The sequence below is a fragment of the Henningerozyma blattae genome, chromosome 5 (assembly GCF_000315915.1).
Source record: "Henningerozyma blattae CBS 6284 chromosome 5, complete genome".
NCBI classification, from domain to species: Eukaryota; Fungi; Ascomycota; class Saccharomycetes; order Saccharomycetales; family Saccharomycetaceae; genus Henningerozyma; species Henningerozyma blattae.
Genome location: NC_020189.1, coordinates 838,488 through 855,323, shown reverse-complemented (window position 1 = coordinate 855,323; position 16,836 = coordinate 838,488). Strand labels below are relative to the sequence as shown.

At 31.5% G+C, this 16,836-nt stretch overlaps 10 protein-coding genes across 10 annotated transcripts; 6 read left to right on the top strand and 4 right to left on the bottom strand.

Moving 5' to 3' along the window:
• Positions 1-333: 333 nt before the first annotated feature.
• TBLA0E03445 (uncharacterized protein) lies at positions 334-1,119 on the top strand (the record flags this gene model as incomplete). Its single annotated transcript, XM_004180870.1, has 1 exon — positions 334-1,119. The coding sequence occupies one exon, from the start codon at positions 334-336 to the stop codon at positions 1,117-1,119; it is 786 nt and encodes a 261-aa protein (XP_004180918.1).
• A 382-nt stretch (positions 1,120-1,501) lies between these two features.
• TBLA0E03440 (zinc-dependent alcohol dehydrogenase) lies at positions 1,502-2,557 on the bottom strand (the record flags this gene model as incomplete). The annotated part of the gene is made up of 1 exon (XM_004180869.1): positions 1,502-2,557. The coding sequence occupies one exon, from the start codon at positions 2,555-2,557 to the stop codon at positions 1,502-1,504; it is 1,056 nt and encodes a 351-aa protein (XP_004180917.1).
• Positions 2,558-3,775: 1,218 nt separating this feature from the next.
• On the bottom strand, positions 3,776-4,831 carry TBLA0E03430 (zinc-dependent alcohol dehydrogenase; the record flags this gene model as incomplete). Its single annotated transcript, XM_004180868.1, has 1 exon — positions 3,776-4,831. The coding sequence occupies one exon, from the start codon at positions 4,829-4,831 to the stop codon at positions 3,776-3,778; it is 1,056 nt and encodes a 351-aa protein (XP_004180916.1).
• A 1,468-nt stretch (positions 4,832-6,299) lies between these two features.
• Positions 6,300-8,528, bottom strand: MAK5 (ATP-dependent RNA helicase; the record flags this gene model as incomplete). Its single annotated transcript, XM_004180867.1, has 1 exon — positions 6,300-8,528. One exon carries the CDS (start codon positions 8,526-8,528, stop codon positions 6,300-6,302), a length of 2,229 nt encoding a protein of 742 aa, XP_004180915.1.
• A 470-nt stretch (positions 8,529-8,998) lies between these two features.
• On the top strand, positions 8,999-9,976 carry BMT2 (25S rRNA (adenine2142-N1)-methyltransferase; the record flags this gene model as incomplete). Its single annotated transcript, XM_004180866.1, has 1 exon — positions 8,999-9,976. The coding sequence occupies one exon, from the start codon at positions 8,999-9,001 to the stop codon at positions 9,974-9,976; it is 978 nt and encodes a 325-aa protein (XP_004180914.1).
• A 756-nt stretch (positions 9,977-10,732) lies between these two features.
• On the top strand, positions 10,733-10,930 carry TBLA0E03400 (ATP19 family protein; the record flags this gene model as incomplete). The annotated part of the gene is made up of 1 exon (XM_004180865.1): positions 10,733-10,930. The coding sequence occupies one exon, from the start codon at positions 10,733-10,735 to the stop codon at positions 10,928-10,930; it is 198 nt and encodes a 65-aa protein (XP_004180913.1).
• A 747-nt stretch (positions 10,931-11,677) lies between these two features.
• On the top strand, positions 11,678-12,253 carry PAC10 (tubulin-binding prefolding complex subunit PAC10; the record flags this gene model as incomplete). The annotated part of the gene is made up of 1 exon (XM_004180864.1): positions 11,678-12,253. One exon carries the CDS (start codon positions 11,678-11,680, stop codon positions 12,251-12,253), a length of 576 nt encoding a protein of 191 aa, XP_004180912.1.
• A 254-nt stretch (positions 12,254-12,507) lies between these two features.
• MRPL25 (mitochondrial 54S ribosomal protein mL59) lies at positions 12,508-12,969 on the top strand (the record flags this gene model as incomplete). Its single annotated transcript, XM_004180863.1, has 1 exon — positions 12,508-12,969. One exon carries the CDS (start codon positions 12,508-12,510, stop codon positions 12,967-12,969), a length of 462 nt encoding a protein of 153 aa, XP_004180911.1.
• A 256-nt stretch (positions 12,970-13,225) lies between these two features.
• Positions 13,226-13,660, bottom strand: SMD1 (mRNA splicing protein SMD1; the record flags this gene model as incomplete). The annotated part of the gene is made up of 1 exon (XM_004180862.1): positions 13,226-13,660. One exon carries the CDS (start codon positions 13,658-13,660, stop codon positions 13,226-13,228), a length of 435 nt encoding a protein of 144 aa, XP_004180910.1.
• A 1,187-nt stretch (positions 13,661-14,847) lies between these two features.
• SNF1 (AMP-activated serine/threonine-protein kinase catalytic subunit SNF1) lies at positions 14,848-16,812 on the top strand (the record flags this gene model as incomplete). Its single annotated transcript, XM_004180861.1, has 1 exon — positions 14,848-16,812. One exon carries the CDS (start codon positions 14,848-14,850, stop codon positions 16,810-16,812), a length of 1,965 nt encoding a protein of 654 aa, XP_004180909.1.
• Positions 16,813-16,836: the final 24 nt, after the last annotated feature.

Here is a 16,836-nt window from a genome sequence, read left to right as displayed (position 1 = left end):
AATATTTCATTATTTTCTGGCATTAATTGAATTTTTTAGTCTTATTTTTTTTATCCGAAAGAACAACTTTAAGCTTATATAACCCTTATAAAAAAACGAATGTGACAGTAAATTGATATTCTAAAGGGATTTTCTCTTTACAATATTTGAACTTCCTTTCGCTTTTGTTGTATTTTTACTGTACTATATAAATAGGTTATAAGTTGTAGTAAGAATTCTCTTTTTCCTTGTAAATTTGGGAATGGTGATGAATCAAAATTATGTTAAAAATATTCAATCTTCCAAGATAAATTATTTTCTAACTTAAATTTAAAATTAAAAAAAGAAAAGAAAATGTCAATGCAAAGTATAAACAGTTTATACCCTGATGTATATTTACAGTATATTGAAGATGGATATCCCAAAGTAAATGAAGATGGAGAGGGTAAAATGAAATTTTATGTTGATGATGAAGGTATTTATCATTATATCGATGAAAATAGTATAGACAACTTAGAAGGAGAATATTCATGGAAAAACATTGAACTTAATTATACTACAAAGAACAGTTACTTTAATGATAGTATTGATAATGATGATGATAATGATTGCCAATTTCAAAATATCAATCGACCAAAAAATATACAAGGTAAAGAAAAAAAATATACATCTTGGACGCCAATAAATTATTTTTTAAGTGAATTTTTTTTAGTGATATTTCATACTGGGCTTATAATGTCATTAAAATGTTGTGGAATTATTAACGAAAATCCCACAAAATTTGATTTTTTATTATACATTTGTATAGCTTTATTTGGATTAAATCTAATCATATCATATTTTTTCATTGGTTATTATTTACAGTATAAACGGCGTTATAGAGATATAATTCCTAAATTTTTCCAACATACATACAAGGAATGTTACAAATGTCCACCTAAAGATGAAAATTTGAGAAAATTTAATCGTAATCCTTTGACTAAATTTAAAACATGTATTTTGGTTAGTGTCTCAAGTTTAATTATGAGTTGTATTTACATTTCATATTTTTACTTAAATAAATTCGTGGTTTATCATGATTCCAATAATGAAATTCAATTGGCTAAAAAAAATATTTGGGAATTAGTATTGGATTTATAATATATTTTTATATATTTGCTACCACATTAATTAATTCAGGATACATTTATTTTTTAACAGAAATATTAATTACACATGCTCAGTACTATCAGTATGCAAATGAGAATGACATTGAGAATTGGAATAAAAATAATGAAATAAATATGGAAATTAAAGATGATGAGGTAGATATTGAAGATGAAGCAGATGAAGTTAAAGTTATACAAATTAATATTGAAAAGAAATGAATCGTAAAACAATAATTGGTCTCTGAGAGTAAACTAAATATATAAAGTTTAATAAAAATAGAAATAAAATTTGTAAATATGTATCGTTAAATAGACATTATAATAAAAGAAAAGGACTGCAAATGAAAATTTAAAAATTAAGAATTGTAAATCGATTATTTAGTGGTGTCGACAACGTATCTACCAACAATTTGACCCTTTTCCATCTTTTCGTAAATTTCTGGTAAAGTAGATAAACCGACAATGTGGATTGGAGATTTAACTAAACCTCTGGAGAAGAAGTCTAAAGCTTCTCTGGTATCAGCTCTGTTACCGACGTAAGAACCAACAATCTTGTAGGACTTAACGACTTGAGCGAAGACTTCGGATTTACAGTAAGCATTAGCTGGTAAACCAACCAATACAACGGTACCGTTGGATCTGACATATCTTGTGGAAGATTCAATAGCGGCTTCAGAGACAGAAACGTTAATAACACCATGAGCACCACCGTTGGTAGCCTTGATGATAGCAGCTTCCATATCCTTTTCTAATCTGAAATCCAAGAAAACTTCACCACCTAATTCATGGAACATCTTCTTCTTTTCTTCACCACCATCAATACCTAAAACTCTCAACCCCATAGCTTTAGCGAATTGAATGGCTAAAGAACCTAGACCACCACAAGCACCAGAGATGGCAACCCATTGGCCAGCAGCTAAATCAGCAGATTTCAAAGCCTTGTAAACAGTAACACCAGCACATAAAAGTGGGGCTACTTGAGCCAAATCAGTACCTTGTGGGATTCTGGCAGCTTGAACAGCATCAGCGGTACAGTATTCTTGGAAAGAACCATCGTGGGTGTAACCAGACAAATCAGCTTCTGGACAGTTGGATTCGTTGGACAATTCACATTCTTCACAGGACATACAAGAACCGTTTAACCATTTAACACCAGCATAATCACCAATCTTCCAACCTTTAACATTAGAACCCATACCAACAACAACACCAGCACCTTCGTGACCACCAATTAAAGGCAATTTGGTATCCAATGGCCAATCACCTTTCCAAGCATGCAGATCAGTGTGACAAACACCAGAGTATTTGATGTTAATCAAAATTTCATTTGGCTTTGGGGTTGGGACTGGAACATCTTTGTATTCTAATGGACCACCGTTTTTATAAAAGATAACAGCTTTTTGAGTTTGTGGGATAACTGGGGCAGACATTTTTTTTTGTAGAGATTAAGTGATCGTGAATATATGAAATATTTGGATTGTATTAAGGCTGGAGTCTTGAGTCATAATGAAAGAGAGATGTTTAAGTATGAGAATATGATAGAAAAACCTGTGCTTTTTATATGTGTAAAAACTAAATTGAAATATCACAAATCTTCATTGAAAAAAAAAAAAATTAATAATAACAAAAAAAATTAATAATAACAAAAAAAATTAGCATTGCCATAACATTACAATGTTAAAAAAACTTCAATACTTGCATCAGCCGAATATACAAAGAAAACTCACCCACACAAATAGCAAACTTTGATTAGGGGTCCCGGGAGTCTCTCAGACAAATGCATGCATAAATCATTTTTTTCAACTTCCCCTCAATCAGAATAATCAAAAAAATCTATGGAGAAGGTGATGTGATGTGATGTGTGATGCGATATGAGATGTGGGATATTTCTCCATCAGATGTGTTTTAGAGTGACGATTGTCATGATGATAATAATAATAATAATAAAAAAATAACAATCAGTACATTGCAAGTAAAATATCTCGTCAGCAAGTTATTACTCGATACATCAATCTCAAGATGAAACTGACGATGAATCTGGAGATGAATCTGGAGATGAAGCTGAAGCTGGATCTACCACAAGATCCGACCTACTAGAAGCCTCCATTTACCGACACAGCCTTTTGTAGAATATAGTGCGGTGTTCGGGTGTCTCCTGCCACACGTGGTACGGCTCCCCATGTGTCCGGGGCGTCTCGTGGGGGGTTTTCTTTATTTCTTTTTTCATTTTAAAATAGAGACGTGCCTCCCTTAAAAAATGCACGACTCGATACCCAAATGTGGTAATTACTGACGTGTACACCCGGGCACCATTGTTCTGGGCAAATTATAACAAGGATTGCCTATTTCTTGGATTACTTATTTGTATAGTTAATATTGGAGGAAAGGATATTTATAGGAATTCTACAAAGAGGGTGAAATGGGATGTTAAATGTGATTTGCATGTAGTGTATTTTTAATTACAGTACAAGTTGAATTGCAAATTATATTGCGAGCTTATTACGTGTGTGATAAGTTATGTATCAATAAAATTAAAATTTCAAAATAAAATTGTTATTAAGTAAAATCGCTATGTATCGTTAAATAGACATTATAATAAAAGAAAAGGACTGCAAATAAAAATTTAAAAATTAGGCATTGCAAATCGATTATTTAGTGGTGTCGACAACGTATCTACCAACAATTTGACCCTTTTCCATCTTTTCGTAAATTTCTGGTAAAGTAGATAAACCGACAATGTGGATTGGAGATTTAACTAAACCTCTGACGAAGAAGTCTAAAGCTTCTCTGGTATCAGCTCTGTTACCGACGTAAGAACCAACAATCTTGTAGGACTTAACGACTTGAGAGAAAACTTCGGATTTACAGTAAGCATTAGCTGGTAAACCGACTAAGACGACAGTACCGTTAGATCTGACGTATCTGGTAGAAGCTTCAATAGCAGCTTCAGAGACAGAAACGTTGATGACACCGTGAGCACCACCGTTGGTAGCCTTGATGACAGCAGCTTCCATGTCTTTTTCTAATCTGAAATCCAAGAAAACTTCACCACCCATTTCGTGGAACATCTTCTTCTTTTCTTCACCACCATCAATACCTAAAACTCTTAAACCCATAGCCTTGGCGAATTGAACAGCCAAAGAACCTAAACCACCACAGGCACCAGAGATGGCAACCCATTCACCGGCGGCTAAGTCAGCGGACTTCAAAGCCTTGTAAACAGTAACACCAGCACATAAGATTGGAGCAACTTCAGCCAAATCAGCACCTTGTGGGATTCTGGCAGCTTGAACAGCATCAGCGGTACAGTATTCTTGGAAAGAACCATCGTGGGTGTAACCAGACAAATCAGCTTCTGGACAGTTGGATTCGTTGGACAATTCACATTCTTCACAGGACATACAAGAACCGTTTAACCATTTAACACCAGCATAATCACCAATCTTCCAACCTCTGACGTTGGCACCCATACCAACAACAACACCAGCACCTTCGTGACCACCAATTAAAGGCAATTTGGTGTCCAATGGCCAGTCACCCTTCCAGGCGTGTAAATCGGTGTGACAGACACCAGAGTATTTGATGTTAATCAAAATTTCATTTGGCTTTGGGGTTGGGACTGGAACATCTTTGTATTCTAAAGCACCACCGCTTTCGTAGAAGATAACAGCTTTTTGAGTCTTTGGGATAACTGGAGCAGACATTTTTAATTTAGTTGAACGAATTGAAGTTTTCAAGGCGTGGTCTATTGGGACAAAACTACAAAAGAAGAAGGACAAGGGACAAGGGACAAGAAGAATGTACTTACGATTTGGAATGCTTATATACTTCGAAACTGGGTCAAATATTTATTTTTTTATACAATGCTACTATTGCAAAAACTATAATTTTTTTCTTTTTCTTTTTTCTTTTTTCTTTTTTTTTCTTTTTTTTTCTTCTCAGTACATATTAACAATCTCATCATTTCAACATAATGAAATCGAAATGGCAACATGTGTTGAAAGTAAAAAATAAAAAAGCTTAATAATGAGATATAGTGATCGTATCAGCATACACTGTTAGTACAGGTCGTAGCAAAGAAAACTAGAATGTAGAATTTAGAAAGAAAAATAAAAGAAGTATTGATCATTATTAGATCACTATTAGCAAATACAATTACATTTCAACAAACACCTGAGTACCATGCACCCTTTCATCATTAATATGATATGATAAGAATTTAATATGATAGATAATTTGTATTATCTATCATTAATTATTTAAATTTCATGATATTGAAAACCTCGATGTAAATTTTTGGGCGGACATGCCCCAAAAGGGTAATACACCTGGGGAGGCTGCACAAACGGACAGGCACGATCGAAAATGCCGTTGAAAATGCCGTGGAGGGTCCTTGAAGATTCCGCGGCGTTTAGCGGCTACGGATTGTTCTGCGAAATATAGCTCCGCGCCCGTTTCTGGGTAGCGATCCATCCGCACGTTTCTTTTTGCGGCGTCAATTTCCAGTTGTGGCAAAACACGCAGCTTAGTGCCTTGGCAGGAACGCGGGGTCACCCGACACCGCCTGAAAGGGCAATACAGGCTGCTGGCAAAAAGAAATGAGAAAAAATAGGAACCCAAAGAAAAAAGAAACGGGATCACAGGAACCCATAAAGTAAATGAAAGAAAAATGAGAGGAAACAAAGAAAAAAGAAATGGAATTATAGGCACACAAAAGAGGCGCAGAAGCGCAAAGCAGCATAGGCAATCGACAAAATAGGAAACAGTGGTTGCTGGCGTGGTGCACGGGTGTGACCGCCTCAACATCCGGTTGTAGTCCACTTGGAGCACGTGCCCACAGGAAGCTGGAAAATGGCTGGCTGACGGGTCCAGCCCCCTTAATTTCAGCCGCAAGGAGGGTAACTGACTAGAAGAATAATTGGAGGAGATCTATACGGATGCGGTCCATGTCTCTATGGTTTTTATACTTGGCATGGACGGCTGAAGATGACCTTTAAGGTATGGACCCTGGAGGTGAAAAAGACCAATAGGGTTTTGCACGTGCTGCGCGTGCGATAGGGCTGGTGGTGCATGAGGATAGGGTTATTGAAAATATTACATAATGTACATAGGGTTATGGAAACGTGCGAAACGTAGAGTTACATAGGGTTTGGAAGGCTAGAAAGTAGGGCTCTAGGGTTGGCGTTTTGTGGTTTTCTTGTTACCAACACGACGTCTCTTGGTCTTGGCTTGACGTAATTGCTCCAAGGCGTCTACACTCTCTTGTCCTACAATTGAAGAATGACCTCTCTTACGTATAACATGATCTGCCAAGTTATTTAAACCACCAGTCAAATAACTTCTACGATGATCTTTACGGATATTTTCATTCAACAATTGTTTCAAATATCCTCTTTTATTCTTATTTGATCTCTTATCAAGACTTTGCTTTTCAGTTATATGAGACTCTTCATCATCTTGTGAATCTAATTCGATTCCCAAATCATCTGCCACTTGTTTAGTCCAATCATTTTCTTTGCGATCATGCATCCCACCTCTTTCAAAATTGACAATCTCACTAGCAATTCGTACTCTTTCCTTCAATTGGTTTAAAATATCATCATCTATAGGTAATAGTTTGATCCCTTCTTGCTTCTTGTCCAATTTGGCAAACAGTTTTTTCAAACTTAATGCACTTTCATCAGGTGTAGTTAACATCACACTTACACCTTCATTCGAACCTCTTGCTGCACGACCACTACGATGAATGTATGTGTCTGCACTTCTTGGTGTATGGTAATGAATAACATGATCAATACTTGGAATATCAATACCTCTAGCAGCCACATCTGTAGCAATTAATACAACAGTCTCATTGTTTTGACGACTAGCCTTGGTGAAATTCTCAATGGATTTTAATCTACTCTTTTGAACCATATTACTATTCAATTTAAAACTATTAATTTTCAATAATTTGAGTAAATCATGCAACCTCTTGACTGAATTCACAGAATTACAAAATACAATGGTAGATCCTCCATACATGATTAAGAAATAATATACATACAAGTCACGCTCCATAGCACCACATTCTATCAATGTTTCATGGATTTGTTTATTCATTTGTTCAAATGGATCAATATCCACCACTAATGGTTTTTGACGGAAATGAATCTTTTCCATCAATTTATTAACAACTTCATCCAATTCTTCTTCTTGATTTAATTTTTTCTTGTTCCATTTATTCCCCTTATCTAATTTTTCAAAAAGACCCAAGGAGAAAGTAGCAGAGTAAACTAATGTTTGCCAATATCCTTGCTCTTTCAATTCCCTTCTTTTATTACTTAACAATTTCAAAATTCTTTCAAATTCTTCAAAATGCCCATCTTGAATTAATCTATCAGCCTCATCCAATACCAAGATATCAATCTTACTAAATCTTTCTAAATATTTCTCATCTTTTTCTATAATTTCTAAAAACCGTCCCGGTGTACTAACAATGATTTGTCCAGCACCTTTACCATATCCAAGAATTCTTTCTTGTTTTTGTAATGATAACCCACCAGTAATAGTTATAATACTACTCGAATTGAAATGATCACCCCAAACAAATTCATTCAAATGACGTCCAACTTGTTGTGCTAATTCTCTTGTTGGTGTGAAAATAATCCCACTAGTTTCATTCAATTGACCTTCTTTCAAATTAGACAATATTTTCTCAATTATAGGTATACCGTATGCTAATGTCTTACCTGAACCGGTAGATGCCTTACCTAATATATCTGTTCCCTTCATCACAATAGGAATAGATTTTTTTTGGATCTCGGTAGGTTTTTGGAATCCTAATCTAGATAAAGTTTCTAAGGTATGGAAAGATAAATCGGGTATTTCATTACACCAATGAGGTAACTCACTTGGGATAATTTCAGAATCAATATCAATATTTGTAGAAAATACTTGTGTTTCTAATTCTTCTTCTTGTGGTGTAGGTGATACAGTTTCTTGAGCATCTTCATATTCACTTTCATTTGATGAAGATTCGTTAATATCAGAGGTTTGAGATTGAGTTTGTTTTGTGTATATTGTCTCAGTATTGTGTGATTTTTCTTTTGTTTCTTTATTTTCTACTTCCTTTTCATTTCTTACTTCCTCTTCTTCCTCTTCTACTTCTTCTTCATCTTTTATTTCATCATCTACCTCCGCATTCTCACCATCTTCTTCCATAGGCTCATCTTTTGCAATTTCATTAGTTTCAGTATTGTCCAATTGAATAAATTGAACTTGACCATTAACAACTTTAATATCAACACCATCTAATTCTTCAAGACCATAAAATCCTCCAAAATCATCTAGTGTATCAGGAACTTTAACAGTCTTCCAATTCAACGATGAGGCTTTCAACAATTTTACCTTGAGGAACATATGGCTTTGTAGTTTTCGATATATTTTTGTTCTTCTGATGATTCTTTTGATTATTCTTTTGATTATTCTTCTTTTTAGGATTATTCTTTTTTGGATTGTTATTCTTTTGGCTATTCTTCTTTTTTTGTATTTATTTATTTTTTTGTCCTATCAGTTGGCTATGTCTTTTATTCTCTTTTCTCCCCTATATTTACTATACTATCCTATTACTAAACAATATATGGGTAGTTAGTCGTATTAATTTGTTTCTTTTTTATGTTGTTTTATCTTTATTTTAGTTTTTTTTTTTTTTTTTTTACTACTTTTACAATTCTTAATAAAATTTTTCACCGCCTATGCTAAGCTCATCTCATCTCATCTCATCGCTTTTGAAATTTATAATAGTCAAAATGACAAGCAATTGTTTGTTTATAGTATTTTTAAAAAAGAAGACAAAAAAAAGAAAAATACATAAATAAACGTACCCATAAATGTTATCTAGAAAAAGAAAAACAATTACTGGTAAATCTTTATCACTACCTAATACAAAAATCAAACCAGTCAAGGCTCGCCAATTGATTCGTCGTTATCATCATTTGATTTCAAAAAGAAAACTAATTTTAAATAAATTGAAAACTTTAAACGATGATAATACAAATAATGATATTAAAAAAAATTCTCTTGAATTAAATAAATTAAATCAATTATTTAAAAATATTTCTAAAGATGAAAAATTAAGTATGGAAAATAATATGTTAAAGATTCAAAGTATAAATAATGATAATGAAAAATTAAACCATCTATTAAATTATATTAATTATGAACTGATTGTCTCTGGAGGAATTGAAGATTATCAAAAGGCAAGTAATAGTGGTCAAGATCCAACACGAGGTGGTGATTCTTCAGGCATTTTGGTTAAATGGCTACGAGATCTCTATAAGGAGGAACAATCTAATGAACCAATAGCTAAACAGACAAATCAATCTAATAAAAATCACGAAAAGAGAACTGCTCTAGAGATAGGAGCTTTAAGTGTGAAAAATAAAATTTCCACTTGTGGTATGTTTAATGTGACAAGAATTGATTTAGAAAATTCTCAAGAGATCAAGGGAATTGAAAAACAAGATTTTATGAAAAGACCCCTCATACAAGATAAAAATGAATTGTTTGATGTAATTTCATGCTCTCTAGTATTAAACTTCGTACCGGAGCATTCTGCACGTGGTGAGATGTGTAAAAGGTTTAGTAGTTTTTTAAAACCAAATGGTTATATTTTCATTGTATTACCATTGCCATGTATGGAAAATTCAAGGTATATGAATAAACAACATTTTATATCATTAATGGAAAGTTTAGGATATTCAAGTATACACTATAAAACAGCTAAAAAAGTATGTTATATGTTATTCCAATTTAAATCAAAAGCGGATAATCAAAAAATGAAATTATTTAAAAAAAAACTCAATTAGCTAATAAATCTGGTATGAATAATTTTGCGATAACATTCCTTTGAAGAAATAAAAAATTCATTTTAATATCCACATATCTATATCTATCTATCTTTCTCTCTCTATATATTTTGCATAAGTTTTTTCTTTCACAATTCATTTAAATTTAAGAAAAAAAAATCTTTTTTTTATATTTTTTTATTTTTGTTTTAACTTTAATATTGATCTTGTTTTCTGAAAAAAAACCATTTTAATTTATTAACATTGGATACACATTTATTCGAGCGTTTATATATAAATCTAATTAAAATTTTTTTCTTGATGTATTCCGCTAATTATATATCTAAACAATCCAAGATTCTGGTATGGCAGTTTCTACCAGGAAATAGAGTATTTCATATCTGATATTTAGAAATGATTCAAACTTAAATAATCTAAATAGTTTCAAACATACTTGATTGTTTTAACCAATAATGTTAATATTAAGAGATTTCTCTTAAATCTATTAAGAGACTTGTCTTAAATCTATTAAGCATATTAATTTTAATTATTATTACGATCAACCCTATCAACCCTTAATTTGTCACCGGGGATTCATCGGCCTAGTCGAAAAAAAAAATAAGGATAACACTATCCGAGAGATAATTATAACTTAAAATTAAATAATTTATATGCATTTACATATTTATTGATTAAATCTTTAGACTAAAATACGTTTATTTTCTGTTTGCTCAGCTTATTATACACCCCTCACACACTCAAAGCTATAGATTAAAAATGGCCGCATATGTTATTATGGGTAGAACTGTCCCAAACCATTACCTTGCATTGGGTACACTTGGTACCTTATCTTTGTTTCTTATTCCAAACCCTTTCAAATCAAAGAAACCTCTAGTGCCAGATTTAGCTAAACTATGTGACTCTGAAAAGGAACAAAAATTTGTCTCAGAATATTTAGCTGCTCGTGCTAAATAATTGGATCGAAAATTAGCATGATATTAGTAATAGTTGGATTATTAATTGTTGACTTCAATTAATACCCTGTAAATATCATATTTGAATAAATCAGTTATTCACTTTTATTATTACAATCATCCACGTTGCCTTTTTTTTGTTTCTATTTAATATTCCCAATAATACACATTCCCAATGCACCAACGAACTAATATATTCTATTTTATATTTATCTATCTATCTTATATATTTAAATATAAAAATAACTTGTCTATATGATTTTATTCCCTTCTAATAGGTTTATCAATCTATAATTTATTATACTATCAAACTGAATACTACTTTAGTTACCTTTTTATAGAGATAAAAGTTGTACATAACTAAAGAAAAAAGATTTAAAGGACAAGATTACTAGTGTATTAATAGTTTACTTTACAATATTTTTATATTCGATGGCATTAGTTTTATAAAACTCTATTTTCAGAGCTTTATAGTAGCAAATCTGCTGCATTAGGTCAATGGCACTAGAAACTAAACTATGGAGTAAACAAGAATGTGCCAGGTCTTAAGAGCTTTATCCTATTCTCTATTCATTACAATCTTAAACAATCTGCATTTTTTTTTTATTTTTTAAGTTGTTAATCATTACCGGTAAAAGATAGCTTGGAAAAAAAAATCATTATTTAGAAAAAGCATCATAAAAAACATTCTTATAACAAACCTTCGCATAGATAGAAACAAACATATACAACCATTCATACTTTCAAAATGTCTTCATTATTCAATTCAACTAAGACTAATCCAAGAGGTATCCCAGAAGCTCCATTTGTTGAAAAGGTTGAAGATTACATTAAAAAACCAACTGATTTTGAATTAGTCTTTAATCAATTCCAAGAACATTTATCAAAATATAAATTTATGCTAGAATCCAAGAATTCTACTATAAACCAATTAAATGTACGTATACCAGATATCCAAAATACTCTAAAGATTTGTAAAAGCTTGTTACTACAAAAGAATGAAGCAGAAGATGATGAAAATCAAGAAATTGAAATGAATTATCAATTAAATGATACTTTATATACCAAGGCTAATGTAACCACAGACAAAGTTGGTCTTTGGTTAGGTGCTGATGTAATGATGGAATATACTTTAGATGAAGCTATTGAATTATTAAATAAGAGATTAAGTGATGCTAATGAATCATTAACTCTTGCACAAGAAGATGCGGAATTTTTAAGAGAAAATATCACAACAATGGAAGTTAATTGTGCAAGACTATACAATTGGGATGTTGAACAACGTTCGAAATTACGTCAAGTTACTAAAGAGTTATCTATTTGAGTAGCTCATCTATAAACTGTGTATGTATAAATATTTTGTATTTTATATTTTAATTTATCGCATTTTTTTTATTTATATCGGACTCGAATTGGGTTTTTCGCCTATACATATTTTTTAAAATTTAGAAAATCTATATTAAAATATACCTTTATATTAAAAGAATCCTTTTTTTTTATATAGTGTTCTAATACCTACCAAATACTAAGTGACCATAGGACAGAAATAAAATACAATTAAGCCAATAAATATCAAAGATGAATAGACAATATTTTGACAAATTACCTACTAAATTGAAAAATTTCTTCCATAAATATCCACCATCAATAACATATAGTAATAAACCCACTTCTACATATGATATCACTGCTAATCCATTTTTACCAAATAAGCATCCAATAAGTGGTAAACATCACAATCCAAAATATTCTTTGAGAAGATTAAGTGTATTATATAAGGAGGCTTACAAATTCGGTATAACAGAACTATTACCACCAATACCAAACAAATCATTCTTTTTAGAAAAATATGAGAACAAACCAATGATGAGAGGTGTATTAAGACCAAAGGGTCATAAACATGAATTGAATAAAGCTGAGAGGGATGCAAAGAAAGCCAAGGGTATTGCTAATATTGATGCGATGCTTATTAAATATCGTGGTAAATCTTATGAAAGGAAATTGGAAAAGAAGAAATCTGAAAAGATTACTTATTTCTAGTCATATGGCATCCGATATTACAAATAATATATTCAATAAAATTAAAAAATCCTACCATAGTGAATCGCTTAGTCATTCATGTAAATATATGTACATATATATATCAATTTGATCCAAATATCATTATTAATTCATTAATATTATACAAATGAGAATTTAATGCTCATAACGTATAGAGGTAAAAAAAAATACATTAGTATGTAAATATGTAGGTATGTAAATAGTATTTATTTGAGGATGATCACAAACATAAAAGTTAGATGCCTCTTCTTAGACGTTTTGAAGTATTTGTGCCATAATCTCTCCTTCTCTTTTTACTAGAATCATCTACCAATTTACCTGATTTCCTTAGTCTTTGTAGTTGTTGTTCATCTATCAGAAGAGAATCTAAATTGAGTGAATCAGGTAGAATTATTTGTCTAATTGTATTGCCTCTAACATTAATATATTGCAATTGAATATCTGAATTTGAGCTAGAATTAGAAGATGTATTATTTGAGTTTGATGCTAAAAAAAATGCTGCTTGAGCTTGAGGATTTTTATTAGTTGGTAGTGATAAAGTTATATCCGTTAATGTTACATTCATCTGTGGTGAAACAGTCTGAAGAGTACCCCATATGGTAGTACCATTTTTCAATTCAATAGTTAATTGCTCATTACGAAGTTTTTTCAAAAAATTTACTAATTTCATATGGTGCTTTTTTTCTGAATTTTTTGATAGTAAGGTATTCTATTAGAATATATGGTTCAACAGGCAGATATTGGTAAAAAGGGATGATCTATCAAACACGAGTTTCCATTATTTTTAAAGCTTCATTTTTTTATTTTTTTCAATATTAAATTCTATAAAAATATCTTTTTACAAGCTTGTATTAAAATCTTCGGAGATGTACAGTTGTTGCATTTCTAAAAGTGACACCAAATAATAAAGAAGAAAACTGATAAAAAATATTGGGATAACAATGGCTATAAACAAATACAACAATTGCAAAAACTTGCTATTCTTCTTAATAGACGAATTACTGAATTTTAAACAATTTATGAGTTTTATTCCCAATTGACCTATCTCAGTTTGTTGATGGGTAAACATTGAGTAAATATATACACCAAGTAAGACGAAAAGAATATGAATTCGATATTAAAAAACAAACATGCAAAAAGATTATATTGTTTCTGAAAAAAAATATTATTATAACAGATTCATGTTCTCCCTGCTATCAATGACCACAATTTCTTACGTAAAGTGTCACAAATTTTTAACGACTCTTGCTATAACTGCCTTTGTACAAACCGCAACCTAGTCTATGAAACCAAAGTTGTACCTACCAATATCTGTTACAAATTCCTGCTTAAAAATTCCTGCTTACAAATATTCATTTGATGGTATCTCTGATAATAACAATGTAATATTAATAATGTCTTATGCACTCCCCTCAAAATAATAAATATCACTCGGTACGGATTTCAAAAGAATTTCGGCGAGGGAAGATTTCGCAAATTGGATAATTTGAATCAACCAGGAATTAATAAAACAAAAGGTCCTTGAAGTGGAAAACAGATCCTTGAAAACGCCAAAAAAAGGGCCCAACAACAAACAACAACGACTAAATTTGTCTGTATTTGCGGGTTTTACATTACCTTTAACTATAGGCCAGCCAAGACCAATTAATAAGTCTTTAAACAGGCGTTTGATTACTATTTCAGCAGCTAAGAATTGAAAAATTATAATTTTTATTATTTTTTAACATACTTCTACCTTCTTGTTTAATAATCATACAATCAAGAAAATAGTGGAATTAGCGCAAAACAAGTAAAAAGCAATCAAGGATAAATACAATAAAACATAGAGATAAAACAGTATCTGATTGACATATCACAATGAGTAATAATAATTCAGTACCTTCTCAACAACATCAACAACACCATCATCATCATCACCACCATCGTCATGGCCATTCTCAATCTCAAAGGAATGGAGGTTTAAAGGATGGCTCTAAAATTGGTAACTATCAAATTATCAAGACCTTAGGTGAGGGTTCTTTTGGTAAGGTTAAACTAGCATATCATGCCACTACTGGTCAAAAAGTTGCTTTAAAGATTATAAATAGGAAAGTCTTAGCAAAGAGTGACATGCAAGGGAGAATTGAAAGAGAAATTTCATATTTGAGATTATTAAGACATCCACATATCATTAAATTATATGATGTTATTAAATCTAAAGATGAAATTATCATGGTTATTGAATATGCTGACAATGAATTATTCGATTACATTGTCCAAAGGGATAAAATGAGTGAGCAAGAAGCTAGAAGATTTTTCCAACAAATTATTTCTGCAGTTGATTATTGTCATAGACATAAAATTGTTCATAGAGATTTAAAACCAGAAAATTTATTATTGGATGAACATTTGAATGTGAAAATTGCAGATTTTGGTCTTTCAAATATTATGACTGATGGGAATTTCTTAAAGACTTCATGTGGTTCACCAAATTATGCTGCACCAGAAGTTATTAGTGGTAAATTATATGCAGGCCCAGAGGTTGATGTATGGTCTTGTGGTGTTATTCTTTACGTCATGTTATGTCGTCGTTTACCATTTGATGATGAAAGTATACCTGTTCTTTTCAAAAATATTAATAATGGTATTTATACTTTACCAAGATTTTTATCTGAAGGTGCAAGCAGTTTAATCAAGAAAATGCTGATTGTTAACCCATTGAATAGAATTAGTATCCATGAAATTATGCAAGATGAATGGTTTAAGGTAGAATTACCAGAATATTTGATACCTCAACAAGATACTAAATCCACTACTGGTAATGATTCTCAAGATCAACGTAACAAGGAAAACAATAACTCTAATAATGAAAATGCAGGTTCTTTTATACCATTTAAACCTGAAGAAATTGATAATGAATTGGTCGTTGCATTATCCAAGACTATGGGTTATGAAATTGATGAAATTTATGAAGCTTTACAATCAGGTGAAGATAATTTACCGCTAAATGAAATTAGAGATGCTTATTTATTAATAAGAGAAAATCAATCATTAATAAAAAATTTGAAATCAGATGAAAATACAAGAGGTGAAATGGATACTTTCCTAGCTCAATCACCACCATCTTTCCAAAGAAATTACCATCATAAGTCTAATTCATTAGATTTGAATCACAATCAATTGAATCTAAATAGTAGTAGTACTAATCCAAATGGATTTAATGGTAACGGTAACACAAATCCACATTCAAATCAACGTTTAGTTCGTCCTCCTCTATTTACCGATTCCTCAAAGGAAGGTGATTCAACCATTTCAATCTTACCTACTTCCCTACCACAAATCCATAGAGCAAACATGTTAGCTCAAGGTCTTCCTGCAGCATCAAAGATCTCTTCTTTAGTAACTAAAAAATCGAAGACAAAGTGGCATTTTGGTATACGATCAAGATCTTACCCATTGGATGTTATGGGTGAAATTTATATCGCTTTGAAAAATCTTGGTGCTGAATGGGCAAGACCATCTGAACAAGATTTGTGGACTATTAGAGTTAGATGGAAATATAATATGAATACACCTGATTTTGATCAAAATGCAAACAGCAATAACTCGAACACTACTACTACTATACCAGATTTAATGAAAATGGTCATTCAATTATTTCAAATTGAAGCAAATAATTATTTAGTTGATTTTAAATTTGATGGTTGGGAATCAAGTACAGGTAAGCCAATTAATAATTTAAATATGTCAGAAGATGAAATGTGCACTTTTTCAGCCTATCCATTCCTACATTTAAGTACTCGTTTAATTATGGAGTTAGCTGTTAACAGTCAGAGTGGTTAGTCAAAGAATTCCATCTACAACTAC